This window comes from Lotus japonicus, chromosome 1, assembly GCF_012489685.1.
Source record: "Lotus japonicus ecotype B-129 chromosome 1, LjGifu_v1.2".
NCBI classification, from domain to species: domain Eukaryota; kingdom Viridiplantae; phylum Streptophyta; class Magnoliopsida; order Fabales; family Fabaceae; genus Lotus; species Lotus japonicus.
The window spans coordinates 35,269,454-35,297,201 of NC_080041.1; the positions used below are offsets into that span (position 1 = coordinate 35,269,454).

Below are 27,748 nucleotides of genomic sequence, written 5' to 3' on the forward strand. Positions count from 1 at the left end.
CCAACGGAGCAGAACGACACCTGAGAATCCTTCTTTAACCCAACAACAGCATCCCTCCAAGAGGGAGCACCAAGACCAGAAACTGAAATCCTAGAGGCAGGTTGAAGAGTAGGGACTTTAGAGCCGAACTCCATCACAACCTTATTGGAAGGCTTAGCCAAAGACACAAAGAGAGAAGCTTTACCCATCCGAAACTCATCTAAACGTTTAATTGTCGTGGAAGCAGCCTTCAACGACAAGAAACTGATAAAAGAAAAACGAAAACGTCTCCCAGACCTCCTAGAGCGCTGGACAAAAACGTTCACCAAGCAACCAAATTGGGCGAATAACCTCTAATAATCTGATGATAGGATGTCAAGAAAGATGTGGTTGTTCACTGAATTGGCTTGATGCCTTTTGGGTCCTTTTGGGTGTGTGATTGTTATTATGTGTTAAGTCACATTAACGTAATGCAAACATAGTATTTATGCATAATATGCCATTCAATCACATGCAAGGAAAAGTGAGGTTTGGGCCGTGGAGAATGATGAGCAGGGGAAGAAAAAAACTTAATTTTCTGAGTTAAATCTTCATAAATTGAACCAATTTAATTGTAGATGTTCCTCTAATCAAAATCATTAATTAAAATATTAAAGTTAAAATTAAAAATCTCAATTTCCCCCCTCTTTAAACCCTAATCTCATTTCCTGTTAAAATTTCACTAATTTACTTTTTAAAATTGTATCATATATCCAATTCATCATAAACCCTAATATATTTGAAAAGAAAATGAAGTGGGGAGAACAAAATTAGCTAAAATCTAGGAAATAAAAAACAAAATCAAACTTGATCTAAATTAAGAAGACCAAAAATACAACTAAACTAAGTAAAAATGAAAGACACAATACGTAGCCATTAATAATGGCATAAGTAACTTATTAAAAGAGATCACTAAAACTGAAGAGACTATATTTGTCAATTGACCATCTTCTTCGTTCATGAGATTGAGTATAAGACAATTCTTCAGTCACATTACAGAAAACTCAGCTATTGCTTGACCAGTAGAATCTCCTGCTACGCTTTGCAAGCAGCAGACATAAGGCAAGCAATGCATTTTGGAAACCATCCCAGAATTGTACTAGCAGGACGCGGTTTGTAAGTTGCAAAAAATTCTGGATCCTGCTTAAGTGATTCTGTGTACTTCTCCAAAATGGAAACTATCTCATCAAAATGTGGCCTTTTATCTGGATTGCTTGACCAGCATCTATTAATGAGGTTGCTAAATGCCCAAGGACATTCAGGTGGCAATGGTGGTCTTGCATTCTACACAAGTCAAAACACCCAATTTGAACATGAGAGATCAATATAAGTAAAATGAATAAATCTCCCCATTTTATAGATTTGGATTTCCTGCCGTCAGAGAAATTCCACGTTCACACAATCAAACATTTTTAGTCATCTAATCTTTGATCTGACAATTCACATTTTAAGTTGTAATAAGTAATTTTAAATAGTAACTCAGAATGAGCTGAGTTATCTGGATCTTAATTGAACAGATCAAAATATTCGAATACGTAAATGCAGATTTCCATTGAATGCAGGGAATCCAAATCCTATTTTCAAATGTGAATCAAGGAGAGAGAAGCAATCCTGCCAAACCCATGAAGTTAGCAGAACTGACATATGAAAGCATTTTCATAACATGCATGAAGAGTTTCACAAGTCCCATGCTCAGAACATGCCTATGGCCAAATAGGATGTAACACTTCTTTAGTTAATGGCAGTTATATATATTTTTTATTATTTTATAGAGCTTCAGATTCAAAGTATATCTCTTAGATAGTGCAGCATGTGCAAAGACAATGAACGATAAAAGTAATATTACATTTTATATAGGTTCTTGCAGCTCTGACTAAGGGGAAAAATAAAGCTTCTCTTCAATTAGTGATTCCACTGTATGGGACCTTGTTGTGATGTTTTGTGCATGTGACAGAGAAGTAGGGTGGTTGCAATCATTGATTTTCATAACCATGTATAGCATATATACCATGCACTATATTCTGAATCTTGGAAAAGTAACAATCATTTAGATGTCAGGGATAATAGAGAAACATCTAATTTTGTTCTAATTTAATATTGTTAATGAGGTGTCTAGCTTAGATAAGTGAGGCTATCTTATCTCAAGCATAACCACATGAAGATATACTCTGTAAAGATTATAGACAATGAATGATTGTTGCCCACACCGGCCACAAGTTTGAGAAAGATACGGGGCACATTGACCATCAAAAGAACCTAATCAAATTCATGCATATATGAATCAAAATGAACACACAAACATATATGCATACAAGAATATCTATTACACAAGACTGATTTTGACACTATTTAATAATATTGGCAAAAGCAGAATAAATTGTTATAAGAGTTTATGCAAGTGTTTGGTAGAGCTTATGTAAATAATTTATGTCTACAAGATGTTTTGAGCTAATTTTCATAAGCTACCCAGGTTAACTAATGAATAAGCACTTATAGTCTAATACCTAGTTGTAATCAATTTTGAGCTTATTTCAATGAGTTTCTCAAATTAGCTTATGAATAAGTGCTTGTGCGATAAACTCTTAATTAAGTTATTTACCTAAATGCATTATAAATCTTGCTTATTTAGCATCTATAAAAAGAGAAATAGACAGTTTTCATTTAAGAAATCAGGAGATTCTAATGATAGAATTCATTTTGTTGGTGAAAGTAGTTTATGAGAACAGTGGAATAGGACTTAGTAACAAGTCTAACAAGGGAAGAACACTTCTGGCAACCTATAGTGAATTTGAAGAAGCAGACTTTCCCTTAGCAGAACCCTTTATAAGACTAACAAAACGAGAGAAAATCGTTGGTTGATCATTTATTGAATACTGAAAGCCTTTTTAAAGACTGATTGAATGACATGAAAGGATCAGAATCCATAAAAATCTGACCTATTAAAGAAAACAACTAAAGTAAATCAATGAAAGGATTCTACTGAATAAAATCTAATATATAAACCAATTAAAGAAAACAATATAAAAAGGCTAGAATTCTTAAAGGCCTATATAAACCAATTATGCATGCCTAGATTTCTTTTTACAGGGACACAAATAGTAACATCGCAAACTTATGAAGTCTAGTGTTCCTTTTAACAAAAGGATCCCTATGACCTATGTAATCAGTTTTAGAATCAATGGTAATGAGATAGATCCTCTATTAAAAATTAAATTAGCAGAGAGGCAAGTTAATTTTATGCAGACTAAGAATTTTCATTCCATAAATCACATGATTTTTTGGGGTAAATATGTAGATTAATCACCAGACATACAAATGCAACTGAATATTTCAAATTCTTTACAGATTACAATAAGAATGTGTCATGTAAGTAGGTAAATTGTGATGCAAACCTTGTAGGAAACTGCATATGCCGCCTGCTCTGGTGTCATGTTGTCAAATGGTGTCAGTCCAGTTAAAAGCTCCCATAGAACTATGCCAAAACTATACACATCTACTTTCTTGGTGTGATGCTTTTCTTTGATCATTTCAGGAGCCATCCATCGGTAGGTTCCGGTAAATCCCTTCGCGCTGCCACACTGAGATTCCAGGCAGGAGATGCCAAAATCTACTACTTTTACACACATATCTTCCCCTAACAGGAGATTCTCTGATTTGAGATCCCTATGAATTATCCCTTGAGAATGAAGATACTGCATACCCCGCGCAATGTCTAGGGCTAATTTCAGAACAAGATGGAGCGGAACTGAATGCGGTTCTTGATGATGTAGGTATTTTCTCAATGAGCCCCCAGCCAAATATTCAGTAATTATGCAAAAGACTGGAGGTTTCTTGCAAGCAGCAACGAACTGCAGCATAATAAGTTGTGGAAAATGTTTAATTTCTCTATTATTGTCTGTAGCAAAATTTTACCCACCAAACAATATCTTCTCTTTAAAAAGTACAACTTTCAGAATCAAGGTTTTAAATTGCAGTCTGCAACCACAATTGCGGCCGTAACAAATAGTTTTTATGTATCACCGCAACTGCGGCTGCACCGGCAGCATTTGTAAGCAATTTTGCACAATATCAAAGATCGCGACATAACTGCGATTTAAAACTTTGCTCAGCACTAACCTTTTTTAACACTTGTGTATCATGTCATAATGCCATATGAACTTCTAACATAAAGAATTAATTATAATCAAGGTTTTAAATTGCGGTCCGCATCTGCAATTGCAGCCGCAACGTAAAGAGAATTAGACTCCCCGCAACAGCATTGCGACCCTATCAACACGCATTTTGTCCGCAATTCCGCGACAGAAACCTTAATCGCATTTTAAAGCACTTACTAAAACACCTACCACTTTCAAAAATATCAATACTTGATCAGTGATTCTATACAGAGGACACTTGAATGATTGGTATCAATTACATTCAAATTTATACCTCCCTATATAATACCCATGAGGGGTAGCTCAGCTGGTAACCCATCCTAAGTGTGCCATAAGAGCTCTCATGTTCGATCCCCGCATTATACGTCCGGGAATGAAAAACCACGGGAATGAAAAACCACAACTACGACTAAATTCCAAATCTGAAATAATCGGCATGGGTTACTGCCTTACCGGATAACCCGGAGGTTTATAAATTCACAAACCCTCTCGATCGAACCAAACACCAAACGAGCTTTGTTTCACCCGATTCCCCTCCCCAAACTAAACATTAAAATACCTCCTCTCTGCTCTTCATCATTAAAATCCCCCTCATCTCCCCCTCCCCTTTAAACCAAAGATGAGGGTAGAGTATACAAAAATTCCACTTTTAACAGAAAAAAAAGAGTGGAGAATTGAAAAAGAAAGAAAGAAAGTAGCCCATAAAAACTAAAAAGCACCATTGCTTTATTAAAAAACTGAAGGCAAATGCAGATCACAGAACAATGAAACAAGAAGAAAAGCAACAAGAACTCACAGTAATGATATTGGGATGGCGCAAAGGAAGCAACAAAGAAACCTCAGAAGTAAACTGCTTCTCAAGAAAACAAGCCAAATCCTCATCCTCCTCCGGCTGACTCACAAGCTTAATCGCCACATCTCTCTCCTTATAAACCCCTTTATAAATCCTACTATGTCTCCCAGAAGCAAATTTCATTCCAATCAGCAACTGCGACATGTCCGCACTCCATTCCTCTTCCCCTTCCCCCTTTATCGCCGCCCCCGGAGACACCAGATACTTCGACCATGACACCGCCCTCTTGTACTCACCCAACGATAGCCTCCTCCCTGCCTTCCCCCCGCCGCCGCCGCCGCTGCTCCATATTTGCTTATGCCAGTAAGAATTCTTCATGTGCTACTGTTAATGTAGATCCGCAATGTTTTTCAACAAACAAATGCTCTGGAAAATTTGTGAATAGTTTTTGAGATAAATAACTAACTACATTACGAATATAGCTCTGGAAAATTTTAGGTAAAGAGAAGAAAGATGGATAAAATAAGGTTTAAAACAAAAGAGAAAACCAGGAGCAGGAGCAAGAGCAGGAGAAGAAGTTTGCATCAGAAGAAGAACAATGAGTTTTATTGTGAATTTCCATAAGAGTAGGTGGTAATAGTACTAGTTGTTGATTGATGATAATGATGGTGTTGGTGTTGGTGATGGTGGTGAATGTGATTGAGAATGGTTTTTTTTTTAGTGAGAATATATGTAAATATTTGAAGAGAAGAGAGAGAGAGTGTGGTGGTGGGGATGGGGGTGGTTTTTGGGTGCTAGCTACGTTGGTAGGTACTAACTCGGTCGTAACGTGCGAAGATCCACTTCTGAGGAGACAAACCGGGTCTCTTGTGACTATGACCGCTTCCTATTTCTTTTTCCTATTTTCGCCTTTTATTTCTCTCATATTTTCCACTATTGCCATTCCAACCTATTCAATTTTATATTTTTATCTTTTCTTTTCTTTTCTTTTTTTTGAAATTTCTTTTCTTTATTTATAATTCAATTTATGTTATTGTCCGTTTTGAATTAAATTTGTAATTATCATCTTAACTTTTTTTGCGCCAAAAGTTATCTTAACCTTTTCTCTTTTTGATACATCTAAAAACTTAACTTTTTCTCTTCTAATCCTTGTATTTTTCTTTAATTTTATATTTTTCAATTTTTATCCATATCTTATTTTTATCTATTTCATAGTTTGAATTAATCATAAATTTAAATTTTACTTCTATAAAGAGATACTAAATCTAATTGTTATTTGAGAAATACACCGTATTAGACATGATAATATAAGCTTATACAATACATTATGAGTTTATCCATTATTTGGTGCTCACATTGTTTGGCTCAAAATCATATTAGACCAAAAGAATACATGCAAAACTGATTTTTCAGTCCGCATGCACATGAAATTGTTCAGTTTACTGGTAACTATAGTAAAGACAAATATTCACTTGCATAAAAGATTATTGTTTTTTTTAGGGTAGCATAAAAGATTATTGTTTATCCTCAAGTTGTTTTTTTTAGTTTGGAATTCAAAAAACAAAACAGCAAAAATAAACTAGCCCTTCTCCAAGAGATGGAGAACTTCCGAAGGAGGGGTGACCCCAGATTTTAACGCAACCTTCTCTTCAAGCCCAACTTTGCTAAAGCATATGTCGCCTTATTAAACTCTATAGGCTCTAGAGACATGATGGAAAACAACCTCTCAATCCTGCTGGACTAAACTTCTGACTTCAGCCAGATAAGCAGCACAAGAGTGAAGATTAAGAAAATCATTATGAGTAAGGCCATTAACCACAAGGCTCTGTTGCTCATCTCTAGGGAACCTTTTGACGAGAAGCATTAAGAACAGGGCTTTGTTGCTCATCTCTAGGGAACCTAGCTGGTGCCACTATCAAGGCCGCCCCTCCCACCCTAAGGACATCGAGAGCAACGATTGCAGAGGAAGCTTGCTTCCGGGAAAGAAAATGGATGAAGCTGAAACTAAATCACCTCCCAAATTTGCGCTTTCGTTGAACAAACACCCTTGAAAGGCTTCCAAACAGAGAAAAGAGTTCCGGATATGGTGGAAGTTGATAGCCTCTTCGATGTCATCAACGAAGAGGGTAACAACGTTGCATCGTGGTCCTTTGGTGCTCTAAGACGAACTGCCTCTCTCGACCTCTTTCCTCATTGTTCCCGTTTCCTCACCATCGTCATCCAATTCTGAAATCGACCTGCCCCAGACCTCCTCCAACTCGACTTCTTCCTCTTCCTTGTCTTTCGTCGCTGACCCGCCTCTATCTACCGTCGGAACGCCATCAACCATCACAAATTATGCTTGGGTTATGGAAACCCTAACAGAGCTTGCCCCCATTCTTTTCTTTCATCTCCTTAAAAAGAAAATCAGAGTTTAAGGTCGCCACTGCCCTGAACTGCCGCCACCGCCTTGATAAGCTTGATGTTCTAAAGCTCCAGGAACCAGAAACGTAAACGAGAAGTCAAGGCCCAGATCGCAACATAGAGCGCCGAAGCAAGAGAGGCGTGATTGGGACTACAGGCACCACGCCTCTGCCGTCCTGAGCGGCCACCGCCACCGTGAGAAGAACAAATGTCTTAAACCCTAGTAGAGCACTAGTAAGGAATGCTTTATTTAATTATAATAATGATTTAGTCAAATTATATATCAATTTAATGAGCTCTTAAACTGTGTGCATAACCTTAAACTACAACTATGCTGGTATGAATATAGTAGTTAGTAACATGAAATTTGTTATCAAATTATGTATGCTTTCCAAATTACCCTTAACTAACATTTTGTATGTGTCATTAATCTTTTACAGAGTGAAACGAGAGGAAAAAATTTAAAGGCAACTGACCTTGGAGGATTGAGCTTGGCATGCGACGACGGTTCTCAAGGGTGAAGCTGGTTGTATGGGTTGCGAAGAGGAGGTTCCCAAATTGTGGCTTTCGTGTTGGGATCCTTTTGATACTAGATTTGTTCTTGGGGTAGTATTTTGTTGCTTTCCCCTTTTGTTCTCTTTCAGGATCTCTGGGTGTCCACCTCTTCTTCTTCAACATAGTCCTGGATCCAGTTCGGCGCCATCTCCTTTTGGCGACCAGATAGTTTCTAGATTTGGAGTTTTAGTTGGATATTTTTTATGTTTTGTTTTGATCCCGGTCCTGGATCCTCTTATAGCTGCTTCATTTGGCGGTGTCTCGCTCATCCTCCTCTGCGAGTTTTCGACCTTGTCGCCAATCTTTGGTCTTTGGGATGGTTATGGGTTTTGCAAGTTTTTTAGCGGCGTGGATGGGATCTCCTCTTCTCGTGCAACAATGGCGCTTTGATCGGTCTGATTTCTATGTTTCAAACCATGGAGGGCACTCTAGTTGTGTTGGGTGGAGACCTTTTCAAGTCCTCCATTCTCTTAGTATTGATTCACAGTCATCCTCCATGCGGGTGCAATGAGTCCTACTTGGAGATATATGTATTTTGCATCTCTAAATCTGGAGGTGTGTCATGGAGGCTATGGTGGCGGTCCCTTTGTTGCTGGTTAATGTCCTTTCTAGCATTTCCTTGTTTTGTTTATCTTTCTATTCTTATCATCGTTAGGTTATGAGTTTCATCTCTATAACGATTTGTTGGATTTTTGTTGGTAGGGCTTTGGTTTGCTTGGCTGGTTTGAATCTCTGTCTATAGGTGTCGAGCGGCTTGATAGGTTCCCTTGCCGGTTGAACCAATCACCATTTTTTGACTTCAATTGGGACCTTTCCAATGGGGTAAGTGCTAAGGTTTTTTGGCTTGGCGTTTTAAGCAAGTTTGTGTGTTTCTAGGTTTTTTGAGGTATTTTTAGGAGGTTTTTGCTATAATGCTAGAGTTTTTACCAGCTTTATATTAGCTAGGTCAGCGTACCCATGTTGAGAGAGTTGTTTCTCAACACTTTATTAGGCTTAAATGCACATTTTGTCCCCCATGAAAAGTGAATGTGCAAACAGAGTCTCTAAACCTTAAAAATAACATTTTTAGTCCCAAGCATTACCCTCTGTCAACATTTTTTTATCCTTTTGCCAATTTTATAATGTTTTTGTCCTACGCGGTAATTTTTAAGTGATGTGGAACCATATTAGGAGAGAGAAGACTTCATATGGTGACTATGTGGGCTGCACAAGCACATACACCATCTCCTCAAAGAGATCGAGAAAGATTTGTTGCAAAATTTATTAAAATTAAAAATATCACAGTACGAAAATATTATCTAGAACCTTCTCTATTCTTCATCTTCAACTTCAACCTTTTTCTTTTTCTAAAACTGCCTCATCTCCATAACTTTATTTGTTCTACATCTTCATTCATCTTCAACTTCAACCTTCTTCTATTTCTAGAACTGCGTGCCTCATCTCTAAAACTTTCTCTTTTCTTCATCTTCATTTTCAACTTTCTTCTTTCTCCAAAACCTTCCCTAAACCCATGAGAAAGAGATCGAGAGACAGATCGAGAAAGAGAAACATCAAAAGTAGATATGAAAACATCATCATCAAAGATCGAGAGACATGATCAACAAATTTGGAAAAAATTCAAGCTTTAATCATCATCAATAGAAAGAGACAGATCAAGAAAGAGAAGGAGAAAAAACTTGGATAAATTTCTGGGTTTTGTGAAGATTATGTCCGATTGGAGGGATTTCGTGAGTGGGGGAGTAGTGGGCATCAAAAATTGATGAATCTAGTGGCGACAGGGAGAAGTTACGGAGTGGGACGAATCTAGTGGCGACGAGTCTGATACGGAGTGGAACGACAATGATAACGATTTGCTAACAGTTCGATGGGAAGATGGTTTCGAATGGAAATTCACCTTTTATAGGAAACAGATGTGCATTTAAGTAATAATATATATATATATATATTCTTTTGCTTTAAAATGTATTTTTGTCAAAAAAATATTTAATGCACCGTAACTTTAAATTGGTTCTTAGAGCATCTTCAATGCAAAGTTCTTAGTTCTTAACTATTGCAGGGGGCTGACATGGAGTTCTTAGTTCTTAATTATAAGAACTAATTCTTACAACTTTAAATTGGTTCTTAGAGCATCTCCAATGCAAGGTTCTTATTTTTTAACTATTGCAGGGGGCTGACGTAGAGTTCTTAGTTCTTAAAAATAATAACTAATTCTTATAGAAGAGTTATACTTTTTGAGTTCTTAGTATAAAAAATTAATTTTTTCTCTCTAACAATAATGTCCACATGAATAGTGCTAACCTAGGATTGGAGATGCTATAATGTGGACCTCCAAGAAACCGAGGCACTAACGACACATGTAAGTATTTATTGAATTTAACGATACTTATATACTACTTCAGGATCTATTTATAAGAAGTAAACAAGGTTTCATGTATTTAAAACAAGAGTTTAATGGATATGCACTGACAGTGTAAAATAGTTTTACACAGACATCCAATTGAATTCCGCCAAATCAGAAAATATCTTATTCTTTTAATTAAAATTAAAGTCAAATGTAATTATCTTTTCTATGTGGCATGCTTTGATTGGATGACTGTGTAAAACTATTTTACACTGTCAGTGCATATCCATTAAACTCTTAAAACAAAAAACAAGATTTTTATGTTAGTAGTAAAATACAAGATTGAATTCGACGGGTATTTATGTACTACTCCGAATTGGTATTTATTGAATTCCAGGGGTACTTATGTAAAATACAAATTTGGAAGATATAAAACTAAAATCATTTAATGACGTCAAAAATTAATTACTCTTGAGTAATACTCTAACTACTCATTTCAAAAAAAAAAAATACTCTAACTACTGAACACCCGTAATTTGAGCATGGGAATGTGGTAGTTGGAGTCACATTGCATCGCATCGATGGAAAGCAAGAGTGGGTCCCACGTAGGGGCAAATTAGTAACATTCAAGGGAGAAAATTTCGGTTGCAAAGAGCTGGTCACGAGTAACTATAACTGGAAATGAGGCAACAGAAAACACATTGGAGAATGAATTCAATTGCATGTGGGTCCCATGGCGCGTGGTTTGTGTGTGCTTTCCGTGGACGTGTCGGACAAGCCGTATGGTCCTCTTCCGTATACGGTCTCTGACCTTGCACCTTTACGCATTCCAATGACTTTTTATTTTCAGTTAATGTTGTTTGCAACTTTGCATGGATCCATCTTTTTCAAAATTCATTTCCTCAAGATTCACAATAACAATATAAAAACAGATTTAAATATGTTTTTACTCTCACACTTATAAAATTGACATCATCAAAAATGGAAGATTGTTTTCAAGCATCAATCATATTATTTATCATGTTTTGAATGATAACAATTTTCAAGAGTATAAACGATGTGATTAAATATAACATGTAAATTGTATTTAAGGAAATCACAATTATGCCCTCTTTCGCTGTCGTCTTTTATTCAAAGTATAAGACTACGTAAGAAGACGTTCAACCAAAGAAGAGAAAGGACAAAAGCATCAAAGGAAGACGACTCAAGGGAAAGAAGTCAAACATGTCGCCTCGTCTAAGCAAGAAGAAGAAAGAAGATGTCAAAGCTACAAGGCAGACTACAAGCAAAGGAATGTCAACTCTACTAGATCGTCTGACCAAAGAAAGGAAAAGGATGACCAGAGCAACAAGGCAACTACGCTAGTAAAGAAGTTTCAAATCAGCTATGTCTATTCAAAGGAAGTAAAGATCAAGACTCAAGATGATCCGCGACAAGAAGAGTCAAAAGCTTCAAGGGGAGACGATACAACCAAGGAGAGACATATCAACAAGATCATCTAAGGACAACATATATATATATATATATATATATATATATATATATAGAAGAAGTTCAAGTTATATAAACGGCCAAAGCAAACAGAGTCAAATCTATAGGATCATATGACGAAGAAAATAAAAGTTTCAAGCTATCAAAGCTTCAGAACTAAGCATGCAAGATCAAGCGAAGCTGTCAGGTCGTCTGAGAAGACCATACTCAAAGTTTACATTCAACGTCTTTCTCAAGGCTGACCAAATGAAGCAATGTCAAGAGAAAATACGTCATATTCAAATGGAAATATCTCTGACATTATTGAGGAGAAAGTCAAGTGTTATGAAATCACGTGATATCTCACAAAGAACGTTGACCAAGGAAACAAGTACAAAGATGTCAACATCAAAAGTTTTCTCTTTTTATCTCTACCAAGAAATGAAGAAATGGAGCAAAGATTATTATCTACGCCTACAAGCATCAATCTGATTCAGGCAACACAGGACAATCCACTTCTGAAGAAGAAGAAGATTTGGTCAGACGCTATCAGTCACATTCTGAATGACCAACTGAAGAAAAAAATGAAGCGTGAGCTAAACTGATAAATCTTTTGAGAGAAGAATGATCAAAGCAAGAACCATCGTCTAAAGACTACATGAACGATGAAAGCAGAACTTCTGAAAGGAACGACGTCTATCTTGAATTGAAGTCTGCAGCTTCAGAAGAAAGAAAGAAGAACAAGCTTCACTGTAAGACCCAGGATTTTAGAATTAAATAAATAATTAATTTCCAACTCACGCATAGGATTTTGTGTCAGCGTGAGAGGAACTTGACTTGTGGTTGATGTTTGGATTAGTATTATGAAGGATAAAGTCTATGAAACGACTAAGAATAGTTATGTAGTCGCTATAGGTTATAGCACGAGCTTTATTCACTTCCGCCTTAGGGCGAAAGCGTTAGTAAAAGGCTATTCCGCTCTTAAAGCACTGTAGAAGCGGAATTCAAAAATATTCAGAGGATTATAAGAATTTCTCTTATTCCTTTCCCTTACGAGTGTTTCGACACGAAACCCTGGAATGTACGAATGATCGTTTTCGATTCTCGGAAGTTTTCCGAAACTGAATCCCTGTTAGCTCAAGAACCTTAAAGTAAACTGTTGATGAAGACTTTTTCTATTCGGAGCTTCAAACGAAGATTCCACACGCGTACACCCATTTCTTTCGATGTTTCCAATCTTTCTTCAGAAGGAAGTTTTGTCTTCCGACATCAACTGCAAAAAGTAGTTTTTCGGGTAAAATAGATTTACACCGACTTTGGATCGTTTGCTTTAATTCTGAGAAATCTGTTTGGAGTTCTGGAATTCTGTCGCCAGAACCTATCTTAGAATTCACGGAGGAATGTGCAGGAAAAATCGGAATCGCGAAATATTCTTTTTCCCACGTTTTCCATTTTCTATAAATAGCTTGAAAAATGAAAAAAAAACAAAAACATCACCACCAACACACACACACGGCCGTGAGCATCAAGGAGGAAGGAGGAGAAAAAGATTTTCACCGATTCTTGTCTGATCGTCGCTCTGTTCGTTGCTACGCGTAGGCCTCGAGGTACTGATGCTTTTCCTTACCTCTGATCGTAAATTCTGTCACTTTTCTCTATGTCTTTCTGTGCTCAAAGTTTTGAGCTTTTTGTAAAACTGTCCAAATAACTTGATTTCTCTGTCTAAACTTATTCCCTGCATGCCCAAGAACATGTTTAGCGGATTACATTTCGCCGAATCTCGTCGAATCGCCGCAGAACTTCAATTCTGCTCAAAATACCCATTTTATACTGAGGTTCCGCTTTTTGAGTCAAAAACTCTCGACTGAGCTTAGCGTCAGTAGGATTAGTCGTCATAATCGTCGTTGGTATCGACCTCATCCAATTTATTTTTCGAAATTCTGATTTTGAGTTTCCGAGCTAAAAATCTTGACCAAAATACCCCTGTTCTAGTTTTCAATCCGATAATTTTTCTGAAAGTTTCCCTGGCCTAGATATCGCCTAAGAATACCTAGGAATTGATTTAGATCGAAGAAAAGGTTCGGAAACCCTATTTTCTAAAGTGGCCGAAACCTGTTTGTTAGGGTACCGTGTCCAAAAATAATTTTTGGGTCTGTATGACCTAAGCCATTGCGTAGCTCTTTCAATTGTCGAAATTTTGGTGTTGGTTTCGTGTCATTCCGAGTTCTGTAGCTCGAGTTATGCGCATTTTAGCGAAAACATGTCTTATTGTCCATTCGTGCCTAAATGTCGAACTCTAGAGCTTCGAAAGCTTCTTTTCGGATTTTGATAGTGTTATTAGTTGTATTGTTTCTTAGCGACTAAGCAATGATACTTTGCTTAAGGTTTGGAACGAGTTGAGCTGAGGAAATAGACTTTGGAGCAATTAGTGAGGTTTCACAACTGAGGAGGACGCCCGGGGAACTTGCTGGGTTCGGGAGCTTTATTCTGGATTGGACTTGGATGTTGAGCTTGGATGGAGAAATTGGCTAAGGTAAGGGTAACTCAGTTTTAGCGCGTCTTTGAGTCTTGAATGCTTTTATCGCACTGCATGCGTTTGAGATGAAGGTGTTTAATTTGATTGGCTATTGATTGAAATATTGACATGTTTTGTAATGTTGTATGCTTGCTTATGTTGAATGTTTTCTAAGGCTTGTGCCAAATGTTTTCTTGAGGCTTCAGCCGAATGAACTTATTGAGACGTGTGTCTCCATTTTCTGAGAGGCTTCGGCCGTTTACTGGTTTCTGTCATTACTGTTTTCTAGTTGATATGACAGGGTTATGTTTTCCAGCACTGAATTATTGATTCATCGCTCAATAGAGCTTGATGTGGTTGTGCTGATATGGAATTGAGTTGACGTATGCTTGTTGATATTAAGAGTAACATAGGGTTACTCTGTCTTGATTATTGGATTTGAAATTGTTGATATATATTTGTGCATATGCGTTGTTGGATTGTACTGTGTGGCCTTCGTGGCGTTATTAAGTGACAGATCAGTGGTTTTCGTTCCACATGATTGTCCCGTCTTGCGAGACGCTTTTGATTTGACCGTCTTGTGTGATGTTAAGAGGCGATCAGGAGGTGTGTCCTATGATTGTCCCGTCTTGTAAGACGCTAAGTGGCGATCAGGAGGTGTGTCCTATGATTGTCCCGTCTTTTGAGACGCTAAAGTGGCGATGAGGTGGGTTTGTCCCACGAGATTGTCCCGTCTTTCGAGACGTTATAAAGCGGCGATGAGGTGGGTTTGTCCCGCGTGATTGTCCTGTCTTGTGAGACGCTAAGTGGCGATCAGGAGGTGTGTCCTATGATTGTCCTGTCATGTATGACGTTATAAGTGGCGATGAGGAGGTGTGTCCTATCATTGTCCCGTCTTTCGAGACGCTATTCATTGACTCATATTGTTGGTTTTAATGATATCTGATTTGACGTTATATTGTTGAGGTTTTATTGATATCTGATTTGACGTTATATTGTTGAGGTTATTGATATCTGATTTGATGTTATATTGCTGAGGTTGTCAATATCTGATTTGATGTTGTATTGTTGAGGATTATTGATATCTGATTTGTTGTTATATTGTTGATTGTTGATATCTGATTTGATGTTATATTGTTGAGATTATTGTCATATGATTTGATTCCATACTGTGGAAGTTGTGGATATCTGAGTTGTTATATGCTGTTAAGTTGATGTCTGAATAAATGTTACCTTGTTAAGTTGTTGATATCTGAGTTAATATATAGGTTGTTAAGTTGCTGATATCTGAGTAGAAATATTGTTGAGGTTGTTGATAGTTGATTTAAATCTATATTGTTGAATATATGTCGTCATCTATCTTGAATTAGGTTGCTAGCGTATGTGCCATGTTATGCCCTTATATATGAATATCATGTTTTTCTCTTTCATACGTGGTAATGGCATGGAGTTAACCCTTTCTATTTGCTATTTGTTGTTTGGGCGCTTAACGCTATTAGACGATGGAGAATCTTCGATGGAGCTTGACCTTCGTACGAGTCAGAGAGGAGAACTTGAAGAACTGTGGAAGACTTGAAGAATAGAGTCGGGTGTAGAGTTAGAGCCTTGAATTAAAGAGCTAACCATTATTGGTTTAAGCTTGCATAACGATTTTAGAAATTTATATTTGGGGTTTCGGGTACTCGCCTTGTTCAAGGCTTGATGTAAATCCCTTTGTAGTTGGGAGTATGCATGACATGTTTTGGAAATACATTTGAAAAGAAAAAAAATATACTCGTGTTTATATGTCCTTTTGGAAAACATTGCATATTTATTTTATTAGATTGTTACCGTAACCCCTGAAATTCGGGGCGTTACATTCACAGTCAAATCATCTAAAACAAAAAGCAGAATGACTGAAGCATGTCTTATCACCTGAAAAATGAAAGAACGATGAAGAAATATCGTCTGATGTAAAAGGAAGACGATAGAAGCAGAAGGCTCATCTAAAGAAGAATTCAAGCTTACACTCAAAGAAAGTAACAAAGTCAAATCAAGAAAACTTCTCGTTGAAGAAGAAGCTAAGAAAGCTTTGTGCATAAGTCACAAAGATGAAATCTCAAGTTCTGGCGCAATGCTATGATGAAGATAAAGGAACCATGGTGTCACTATCAAATTGGCATATTTGTACACCAACGGATAAAAGTTCAGACCTATGTTGCCTACTAGATGGCAGATTACATCTTTACGATAAAATGTCTTCATCAAACAGTACTATGCTCTAATGCAAGTACATTTTATACTGTTTGATCTAACAACTATAATCTTCATGAAGAACAAGCTCCAACGGCTGTAATCCATCTCACAGAAGATTCAGGAGTGAAGAATTGAAGAATTAGCGCTTATGCTCACCAAACTTGAGCTTCCATGGTCAACCCAATTAAGCGTGAACAGAAGTCTTAGAGCTCATCACTCAAAGATGATCATCAATATCGTATGCTTCTATATGAACAATAGTTCTCATCTAGAGTCAAATCCTCTCTACCTCTATCATGTAATTGAACATAAAGTATATGCATAAGAGTCAAATCTAACAAACAATAATTTATAGTTCCTAAGCTTAATTGATCTACAATCACTCTGTGAAGAAGAGATCTATGTAGAAGAAAGAAGTCTTGAGAAAGATTGTTCTGAGGAGAAGTCCTTTAAACTTGTTGTAAAGGAGGAGTCCTAAGAATAGTCGTTTTTCATGGAGAGGCAGGGTCCAAAGAATACTCAACAATGCTTAGAGAGGCGGTGGCCAAAGAATACTCATCTGCCCGAAGAGGCAGGGACAAAGAATACTTGTTCTACCTGAAGAGGTAGGGACAAAGAATGCTTGTTTTTCCTGAAGAGGCAGGGGTTAAATAATACTTGTATGGAGAAGTCCTTGATACTTTAGCTTAGTGAAATCTTGGTGATGCCAAGGACTGGATGTATCCCTATCGTTCTGTGAGTGAACCAGGATAAAAATGTTGGTGTGCATCGTCTACTTCTTTGCCATATATTTCCGCTGCACCAAACGATTTCAACAAGGAGATAAATGTTTCAATCGTTTGGAAATCTAAGTTTTTTGATGACACAATTCAAACCCCTCATTTCTTGTGCTACTCTGATCAACTTCATGCGATACATTAATAGTAAATAATCAAATATAGTAATTTTGTCAGCATATAATTAATACTGTAAATTTTACGAAATTATTCACAATTATCGATGACTTTTGAGTGCTAGCAATACTTTTTTTGTTGCGGTGGTTTGAGTTTGTAAAAGAAGATGGGAAAAAGCACATTTTATTTGAATGAATTTTTGTATAATGAGAAAAGTCTGTATATAATATCTGATGTTAAAATTAGAGATATGAGAGTAAATTAATTTTTAATTTATTTTTATAAGTAAAAGTCATTCAACATGTAAGATCTATAAAATATAATTATATTAATAACTAGAAGCAATCTTATCTTGTCAAATAAAACAAATTGAATTTTTTATTCTTAGAAATATATTCTTTTAGAATTAATTCTTCCTAATTTAATTTTATTAAAATAAATTCTATTCAACTAAGTTATTGCAAAGTGAGTGAAAAGTAAAAATATATATAATTGAAAATTAAAATAGAAAAAAATTATCTTCTAATTAACTAAATTACAGGTATGGGTTCCATTTACATATAGGGATCTTTACCTAGTTTGAGCCATGATCTACGAAAATATTTTCATGTGAGGATGGGAATGAGGACCGAAATCTCCTCGAGAAAAATTTGTGGATGGAGGTGGGGATCAATCTCTTTGCCCCGCAGGATCTTGATCGGACGAATCTGACAAAATCACCTGGAAGTGTGTTGATTGAACAAGAATAGTGAAACTCCGGCGTGGAAGGTGGCTAGATGATGATCTTCACGATGATCTGTTGTGCATCGTACTCTCGAGGGGTCCATGTGATGATACTTCGATGCTTATGTTAGAACGTGGGGTTTTAAGGGATTTCAGGATTGTGATAGATAATGTGTAACTTATCTTCTTCAGGCCTTAACTTTATAAAGTTTGAGATTGCGCGGTTTAAGGTGGTCATGAGTTCTTAGTACATCCTAGAGCTCTGTGCTTTTGTCCTGGTTGCTGGTCCATAGTTACTAGGGTTGGTCGGCCAAGGTTGATCGTCCTTGTAATTGATCGGTTTAGGAGACATTGTGATCGACTCCGGATGATCGGCTGGAGCGTCTCCAGAACCAGTCATCACCTCATATATATGAATGAATTTCTTTTTCGAAAGCAAAATATCTATTGATAGAGAAAATGTCAGAATATACAACTTTCCTCAAAAGGGCACAAAAACCAGCAACAACCCAACCCACAATGAAATTATAATAATACTCTTAATAAAAAATTAAATAACTAATAAATAAATACAAAATTATAAAAGACCCTAAACCATATTCCATTATAAAATAACCTAAAAAACTAATTGGCGTAATTGTAACTTTGGTCCCTAACGTTTATCAATTCCATGATTTTAGTCCCCTACCTAATTTAATTACACAGATGGTCCCTGACTTTGTTGGCAGTCTGCAACGTTGGTCCTATCGTTTGTTTGTTAATGGAGGAGGTTTACGTGGATGGTCACTTAGCTGATGTAGAAGTTGAATTGGAGAGAGAAAGAGACCAGCAACTGATTCAACCTTCTTCCTCGCCTCTAGGGACTCGTTCGTTCTTTATCTCTTCTCTTTTCGCTCAATCTCAAGCTTCGAAACATGTTCCTCACGGTGCTCTGTTTTTTAAGGAGGAAGAGGGTAGAAGATGTCTCACGTGCAACTCACGTGCTTTCCTCTCACTTCAGTCCTTCTTTCTCTCTCCAATTGGACATCCATGTAAGCCTCCTCCGTTAACAAATAAACAACAGGACCAACATTGCAGACAAACAGCAAAGTCAGGGACCATCCGTGTAATTAAATTAAGTGGGGGACCAAAATTATGGAATTGGTAAACGTCAGGGACTAAAGTTGCAATTAAGCCAAACTAATTTCAATGAGTATCTTTTTAGTATATATTTTACCTATATATATAAACTCATGCTACTATTTGGAGTATTCATTAATCTTAGCATAGAGATTTCCCAAGAATGGTTTCTGGACTAACTTAGGCATCAGAGTATCATTGCAGACCTTCCCACAAGTTTATCCACGGTGCTCGGACCCTACACTTCCACCCAATCTATCCATACATTATCCCCTTCTCCCCAGCTCAGAGTTATGCTCCACCGCTCTCTCTTCAATCAACACCTATTCGAGGATTTGATCGGCTTTCTCTAATAATATATATATATATATATATATATATATATATATATATATATATAAAGGAAGAGTTTTTGCTACCTTGGGGGTAACTTTGTCATTGAACAATTCATTGTACATAATTCTCAAATTAAGTATGGACATTTGTGTAAAAATACTACTTATTTTCGTTAGATTGGATCAGGGTCGTTGATTGCATCTCCAATATTATTGTCTTTTGCCCTTCTTTCAAACGTTAATTTCTCTTCATCTCCACATTCAGCAGTTACAACTTCTCATCAACCTTTTGAGCTTCAAAGATCTTCCACCTTCAAACAAATTTAATTCGCATAGTTTCTTATTCTTCCACCTTCTCAAGTTCCACCTTATCACCCACCTCTTCAGCTTCAACCATCTTCCTATAAAATCTCTTAAACAAGTTTTCCTCACATCAAAGCACACACACAATAGAGAAACACCATTGTACCAGCCCTTTGCACCACATGCACCGATTTCGACATAAAGGTATGACTCAATCTCCTATGCTTTAGTCATTTGATTATTTTCGGTTTCATATCTCAATAATCTTTCTCACTTCAAAACCATCTTTTCCATCAATTGCCTTCTTTTGTTCTTGTTTTATGTATTTCCTTTTTTAACTTCTTGCTTGATGAATTACACTTTTTTTCCCTTGGCATTTAATCATGCTTGCAAGTCCTACTCTCAACGAAGGAAGTTGTGGTTTACTTGATGATGTGCAACTTTAGGGATCACTTTAACGTTTGATAATTTTCTTTGTTCATTTCATATATTTAAGTACAAATGTCTTCAACCAATGTAAGTTTCTTGCTTTTTTATTTTGATTAATTTAGTATCAATTTAGTTGATCAAATGATTTTTTTTTTCTTCTAATCCGGTATAATGAAGTCTTTTTTCTCCTTTTACATTTCATTGATTTAGTTTCAATTTGTTTCTTCTTTCAGATTTTTTCATTGTTGTTTTCAATTCTTCCAATGTTACATCTTGAAAACATGTAAGTTTCTTGCATTTTTCAAAAAATTTATTGTTTCATTATGAACATAGTCGGCTAAATGAGAGTCACATTTATTTTATTTAACAACTAGGTGTGATGTTGTCATCTTCATCATCCACATTAAGTTTAATTCAATTTATGTCATTTACATTATGAATGTGGTCACAAATTTTATATTATTTTTTTCGTTTTCGATTTAATTCTACCTTCTTATTCCTTTTATATATCAACTCTATTTGTTGAGTTTTGTTCCATTTTTGTTTATTTAAATAAAAATAAATAAAAAATTGAAGGATTAATAACATTCAAGTTAAATTATTTCTATCTTATTATTTTATTAAAAAACTCAATCATAAGATAAATAGATTAAATTTTATTTAAATACTTACTTTTAGTTTCAATTAAAATTCATTTCCCCACCGTTATAGTTTTAATAGTTTTAAAAATAAACTTTTTTATGGTAATTATCGTTGTTTGAAGTTTCATTTTAAATTAAAAAGTTTCTTCTACCATTTTATTTTTAATAAATTTAAACATGGGTTTTATTATACTTTATTCTTTGAAATATTAATCAACTAATAATTAATATCTATCTATACTATTTATAAAGGAAGAGTTTTTGCTACCTTGAGGGTAACTTTGTCATTGAACAATTCATTGTACATAATTCTCAAATTAAGTATGGACATTTGTGTAAAAATACTACTTATTTCGTTAGATTGGATCAGGGCCGTTGATTGCATCTCCAATATTATTGGCTTTTAAACATGGGTTTTATTATAATTTATTCTTTGAAATATTAATCAACTAATAATTAATATTAAGAATAAACCTTGAAAGTTAAAGGTCACTTAATAAAAAAAAAACTGTCGTGTCCCTTCCTTTTGAACTTCCTTGATCATTGTCATTTTATCGACTTCTACTATTAATTGAAAATTATTTTAAATAAATATATTATTATTTATTTTATAGGAGTTCTAAAATTCAAAAAGGTATTTATATTTATTTGTATATAATATAATGGATAAGTTTAAAACCTGTAGGGTAAAATAGTCTATCAATAAACAATGTTTCATATATTTGTTTTTACCTATGAACTTTTAAGTAATTATACATATTATTTCATATGAGATTTTTCAAAACAGTTCGATATTTAGCAGACTTTTAATCTCAGCCGTTCGATATCGCCTTGAACTTTCTCCATCAATATTTGTATATAACTTTATACTATTAAGCTTAAAGTATTTTCAATTTTTTTATTATTGTTTAACTTATATGAGTTATGGAATGTCATAGGTCAAAGTAAATATTAAATATGATATTAGTTATTAATTCCATAAGACACATATTATCAGTTTAGATTTGTTGAAGTACTAATCAACTAATAATTAATATTAATAATAAACCTTAAAAGTTAAATGTCACTCCATAAAAAAAAACTTCCCTATCCCTTCCTCTTGAAATTCCTTCGTCAATCTAATTCTATAGACTTATACTATTAATTGAAAATTACTTTAATTTTTTTTTATTATTTATTGCATATGGGTTATGAAATTCAAAAAGAAATCATTAATTAATCTATAATATAAAGGAGATTTTTTTGCAACCATGAGGGTAAAAATGTAATTTAATACTTTAATACACATAAGTGAAAAAATTTTCATGGTCATATACGTAAATTTATGAGTAAATTAATATGAAATCAATCTTTGTCATTCATTACTTCTAATCCTAATCATTGATCATTTTATTATGAAACCTTTTGTTATCACCAAATCCGAGGGCTCTTCACTCAATTTGGAAGGGTGCTCAACGTTTTCGTTCAGAGGCAAAGGAAGCTTAGGCGATTTTTCCGGTTTGGGTTTGTGAGGTTTACCTCGATGGAAGTTGCGACTCAGGCGATTGCCTTTCTCAATGGCTTCCGTTTGGGTGGGTCAACTCTGTCGGTGGCGGTGCCGAAATTTTCGCGGGTTGCTGCTGCTGGTTTGGGTGAGGATGCGAAGAGAGTTCAGGGAGCGGCAGTGCTCGATGGGATCTCTAAGACCACCAGGGAAGCCATGGATTGCAGAACTTTCTCTGAGGATGAAGACCACATGCTTGTTGGGCTACCTAGGGATGGCTCACCGTCTTGTTGCTTCCATCCCTTTGTGCTCTTCCCTGAAATTTCTTCTTGCAGGGTTGATGATGTTCTGGAGCTTGAAGAGGGTATGGCGCTGTCTTGCGACGATCCAAGCCATGAAGATTTGAGAGCCTCAAGCTGTATCTGTGTTGATTCTTCTGATATGGGGGTTTCCCACGGTTCTGGTTGCTTTCCTTTAGCCCAGGATCAAGTGAAATTTCCTAAGCCCAGGGGAAGACCTAGGAAAGCTGAGAAAGGAGGAATCAAGAAGAAGGAGAAGATGCAGCTGAAGAATTGGACAAGCGAGACTACGAGAGCAGAAGATGCGGCTGAAGTTGCAGAACCGTTTGGGAAGGAGCTTATGGTGTTGCCGGCAGAGCTGTTAGAGCCTTACGGCATCTTGACTAGGGCGCGGAGCGCAGTCTTGATGGGTAAGCGCCTAGGTATGACGTTCGATTGCTCGGATGGTGTTGCTGAGTACCAGATTGCAGCTCGGATCCGTGCGCGCGCGCGTTAGCCTTCTTAGGTCTGTACATGGAGAGCTTTTGGGAGTTGGTTTTGGTTTTTTTGGGGGTCTTGAGGGCTTTTTGGTTGTCCCTGGTTTTTAGGCTTTTTGGTTGGTCTTGGTTGCTTTTACAGGTTTGGTTGGTGCTTTGGGCGGGTGGGGTTGTTGCGGGCTTGTCTATTTTTTGGTCCCTTTTGAGGAGGTTGTATATCCTTGACATTTCCTTATCAATCAATTTATATTTTGCTTTTTCGAAAAAAAACAAACTTTTTATATTCTTGACCGTTTTATTTGTTGCTTTTGTAACTCTTGATTATAAATTATAGAATGTCACAGGATAAAATTAATTTTAAATATGATGTCACTAAAAAAACATATAGTGTATATCAGTTAAAATATTAATCAACTAATAATTAATATTCATAAAGAACCTTAAAAGTAAAATGTCATTCAATGAAAAAACTCTCCTAATTCTTCCTCTTGATCTTCCTTCATCAATGTCATTTTATGGACTTATACTATTAACTTCAAATTATTTTAAAAAAACTATTATTATTTATTTCATATGAGTTATGAGCCTCAAAAAGATAAACTTAATATTAAATAAAATCTTACAAAAAATACTACATTTATCTGTAAAGTACAATAAAATGGTTATATCAAAAGAATAAATCTAAAGCATCAATTAGATAAACAAGGACAAACGACACAAATAAAAAAAAGCAAATGCACTCATAAAAAAACTACGACAAAAAAAAACACAACCAAAAACATAAATTAACACTTCGCAAAAATACACCTAATTATAAAAAAATTTATTTTTTCTCATTTTCTTACAAATAAATAATTAAAAAAAAAAACATAAGAAAACACAATACAAAATTTAAATGTGCACGGGTAAAAAATACTAGTATATATATATTGACAGGGTTATATATATCAAAATCAAAGCATGTATAAATACAATCTGATTTGGTCAAGACTTTAGCCAATCGCAAAAGAAAAAAAATAGTTTTAGGTGGTGGTTCTCTCTTCTAATAATTTCTCCGATTGAATTATGTGTGACGACAACTGGTAATTGATATATTCTTGATTTTGTTCTCTTTACTTCTGCTGCCTTAACAAAAATTTAATTATGATCACAGCACATGCACTGTTGGGACGTAATGCAGGACAAATTTGCCACGTGTAGCAACTGGATTGGCCATAAATCTATAATTGAGCATGGTTTGGTGGTAGTACACGACACAACCACAAACTACTGAATAATGTTATCTTCACACCTCTAAAATGAGGTGGAGAGAGGTGGAGGAAGAGAGAGATTGAAAGAAAAGAAAAGGTAAAAGAGAGAAAATATGAGATGTGATAGATATTAAAAGGAAAGAAGTAGAAATAAAAATATGTGAAAATTAAGTGTTTAAAACATGAGATGTGTATATATCATTGTTGCAAACCAGTACATAGGAGTATATGGCATAGCCTAACTTTAATTAAATAATGTTTGGTGCATTGATTAACCATGGTTGGGATGTGCTAAATCCAATTATTGAGAATCAAATCAACAGTATGATGACGAGGGTGTTGATTGAGAAAGATTGAGACATATATGGTTAACGTGGAGAGGAGCCAAGTGGGGATTAGAATTGGATGGCTAAGATTTGGTGTGTACGGTTAAAGGGGTAGTAAGGGACGATATCATTGTACAGTTGTAGTACAGTGGAGAGAAAAATGAGCTAAAAAGGAGAAAAGGAGTTGACGATAGTTTGATGTAGAAATAGAAAAAGATGGATGTAATTGGGAAGTTTTGTCAGCTAGTACATATTTGTGTTTTACGTGAACGTGGGTACCACGTGAATCACTTCCACATCAACCTCACAAGTTACGAGCCATAATTACCATATAACAAGTTGTAGGCAAAAAATCTTAATCAGTTTAGTTGACAAATATTAATAATGGAAAAGAAACAGTGAGAAACATAAGATGTTTATTGGATGATTTAATATTTTTATGTGTGAGTATCATTTGTTATTTAGTTAATATATCAGGTGTATACCTTCTTTTTTGATGTACTAAAAAATATATTGGGTGTGTTTAGTGACGGATCCAGAAATTTTAAGTCGTGGGACAGCATATACATAACTTTTATTAGTCTATAAATTAAAATTAACAATGATTTTAACTAATTATATAAATCTTAATAAAAAGAATAGATAGAGTTAGAATTAAAGATTATTAATGGAATTTTCCTCTTGTAAAAAAATTATTATAAAAGGAAAAAAAAATTGTGGAGAAAGAATGTTAATGAACAACTTCTAAAAGTAAATAATTTATTACTGGCATGAATTATTATTTTGAATAGCCCTGCATCTCAAAACAGTAATGTGATCTATTTTTTTACAAGGTATTCATAATTATGAGATTAATATATCACATTAAGTTGGTGAGTATGTTCAAACAAAACATTCTCTATACACACCACGTAAGGATCGAACTCTAAAGTTGATGCCTGAAAAGTCTAAATATCTACAAATTGTACTATACTATGGGAGCATTTAATTATATCGATCATGAGGGCATTAGTGTATATATACATATTGTATCAAGAATTTGTTAAAATGACATGGGGGCAAATGCCCCCACCTTGTTCAACGTGGATACGTCCCTGGGTGTATATTATTAATAAGTTAAACAATTTTGATATATTCATACCCCACTTTCTCTTTTATTTTATTTTCTAATCTTTCTCTTATTTCTTGTTATATCGTCCATCATATAACTCATTTTTTATGTTCTCTTCCTACCTATTACTATGTGTAGGTGTGTTAGTGGTTCACATTTTTTGAAGTGAGTGATGCGAAAGGTATGGTGGATGAAATCTTCTATAAGCTTTGGATGACCCAATTTGAGAATCAGATTGAGCTAGAATGACGTCCACTTCTAAACAATGCTAGGACCATCGTCGCTGAGGCTCATCTCGGAAGGGTTTTCCCCATATATAAAGATTTCACAAGGAGTTAACTGCTTGTTGATGTTTGTGAAAATCTCTTTCTCTTATGCGGCGAGGTCTCATTTTCCAAGGTGTGTCAAAGAGCTCGGTGTAAGAGGAATTGAACTCAGGGATGACGTGGATGATTCTAAAGTTTAGGAGGAAGATTATTAGGCGTGTTTCTCCTCAAAGGGGTTGAGGTAGAAGAAGTTGTTGTAGCTGCTGGTGAATTCAGTGGAGGGTATAGTGCTAGGGATCAAGGTGTTTCTCTTCTCAGCCTTGGGGACATCAAAGAGGACAAAATGTTTTGTATTCGAGAAAGACGACGACATTTGGGTTTGAGGCGATGAAGGGTTGGAAGTGGTGGTGATGGTGGCACGTGTGGTCAGTACTCGTATACCATATATTAATTAAGAAAAGAGACTTGTTTGAAAGTCATAAAACTTAAATATTAATGAAATCTCAATTTTACCCTCAATTATTCAATGATAAATAGAGGACCAATTTTCCAAGTACTGTATATTAGAGTACAACTCACAATCCAGACCATGTTTTCTAATGAAAAGTTACAATAGTCATTACCCATTAATGTTCTATTTAGTTATAGGTTACCTATTCAAGCAGGATGAAGTTGATAGCTCACATGGTTGAGTTAAGGGTAATTGCAGGTGAAAGGCCAGGGTTCGAACCATGAGGCGAAATAATTTGTATTAATTTACTAACAACTAACATTTGTCTATAAAAAAAAAACCTATTCAAGCACACTTTCATGTGACTTTGAATATCCATTGTGAATATTCCAATAAACTTTAGGATACTATACATTCAATTTAATTTAAATAATATTTAAAATAAATGGAAGACTAACACCATAGGAGATCAAATTTTCTAATATTTGTGTGTTGAAATAAATTTCAAAATATAATTTTAATTGTGTGGATATAACATAATATTGTTAGCAATGCATTTATGGTGAATTGTCCTTTCGTCACTCCCATGTCTTTGATATATAGAAATCACAAGCACTTAATACCTATTAGTTGTATATGGCATGTGGATTGGCCTGTCTTTGAGAAGGCAAAACCCCACAAGGTTCCAGCAAGAGTACCGGCAAGGAAAGACCAACGTGCTGTTGTTGGTCTCAGACATCAACACTCAACATCAACCTTCGCCAAACATGTTCATTCTTAATGTCTGAGGTGATTACATATATAACTTCTGAATTTTGGTAATGAAACAACAAACTCAGAAAATAATTAAAGCAGACAACAACAAATGAGAGGTTTTTGTCCCGACGTACTCCACATCTAACAACTATAAGATTAATCCCCTCGAAATTCCTCAAACACACATTAAGTGGGCAAGTCTCTCTTAAAAATCATTTTCAATGCTCACCGTTTAGGGATTGAACCGGGTACTAGAACTTCAAGAAGCTCAATTCAGCTATATATCTACCAGATGTGCTCAGGGTCAGCCCAACACCAAATGAGGCCTAAAGCGAGCATTAAAGTGAGACCTAAATTATCATAATTAATTTGATTTAACATGTCATTTTCAATTGATTAGAAA

The 27,748-nt window shown here is 35.4% G+C and overlaps 1 protein-coding gene across 1 annotated transcript; it reads right to left on the minus strand.

The window, feature by feature from the left end:
* Positions 1–807: 807 nt before the first annotated feature.
* Positions 808–5,754, minus strand: LOC130734527 (serine/threonine/tyrosine-protein kinase HT1-like). Its single transcript, XM_057586979.1, has 3 exons — positions 4,969–5,754; positions 3,411–3,866; positions 808–1,302 (listed from the first exon to the last, which is right to left on the minus strand). Exons 1-3 carry the CDS (start codon positions 5,341–5,343, stop codon positions 1,054–1,056), a joined length of 1,080 nt encoding a protein of 359 aa, XP_057442962.1. The 5' UTR covers positions 5,344–5,754; the 3' UTR covers positions 808–1,053.
* Positions 5,755–27,748: the final 21,994 nt, after the last annotated feature.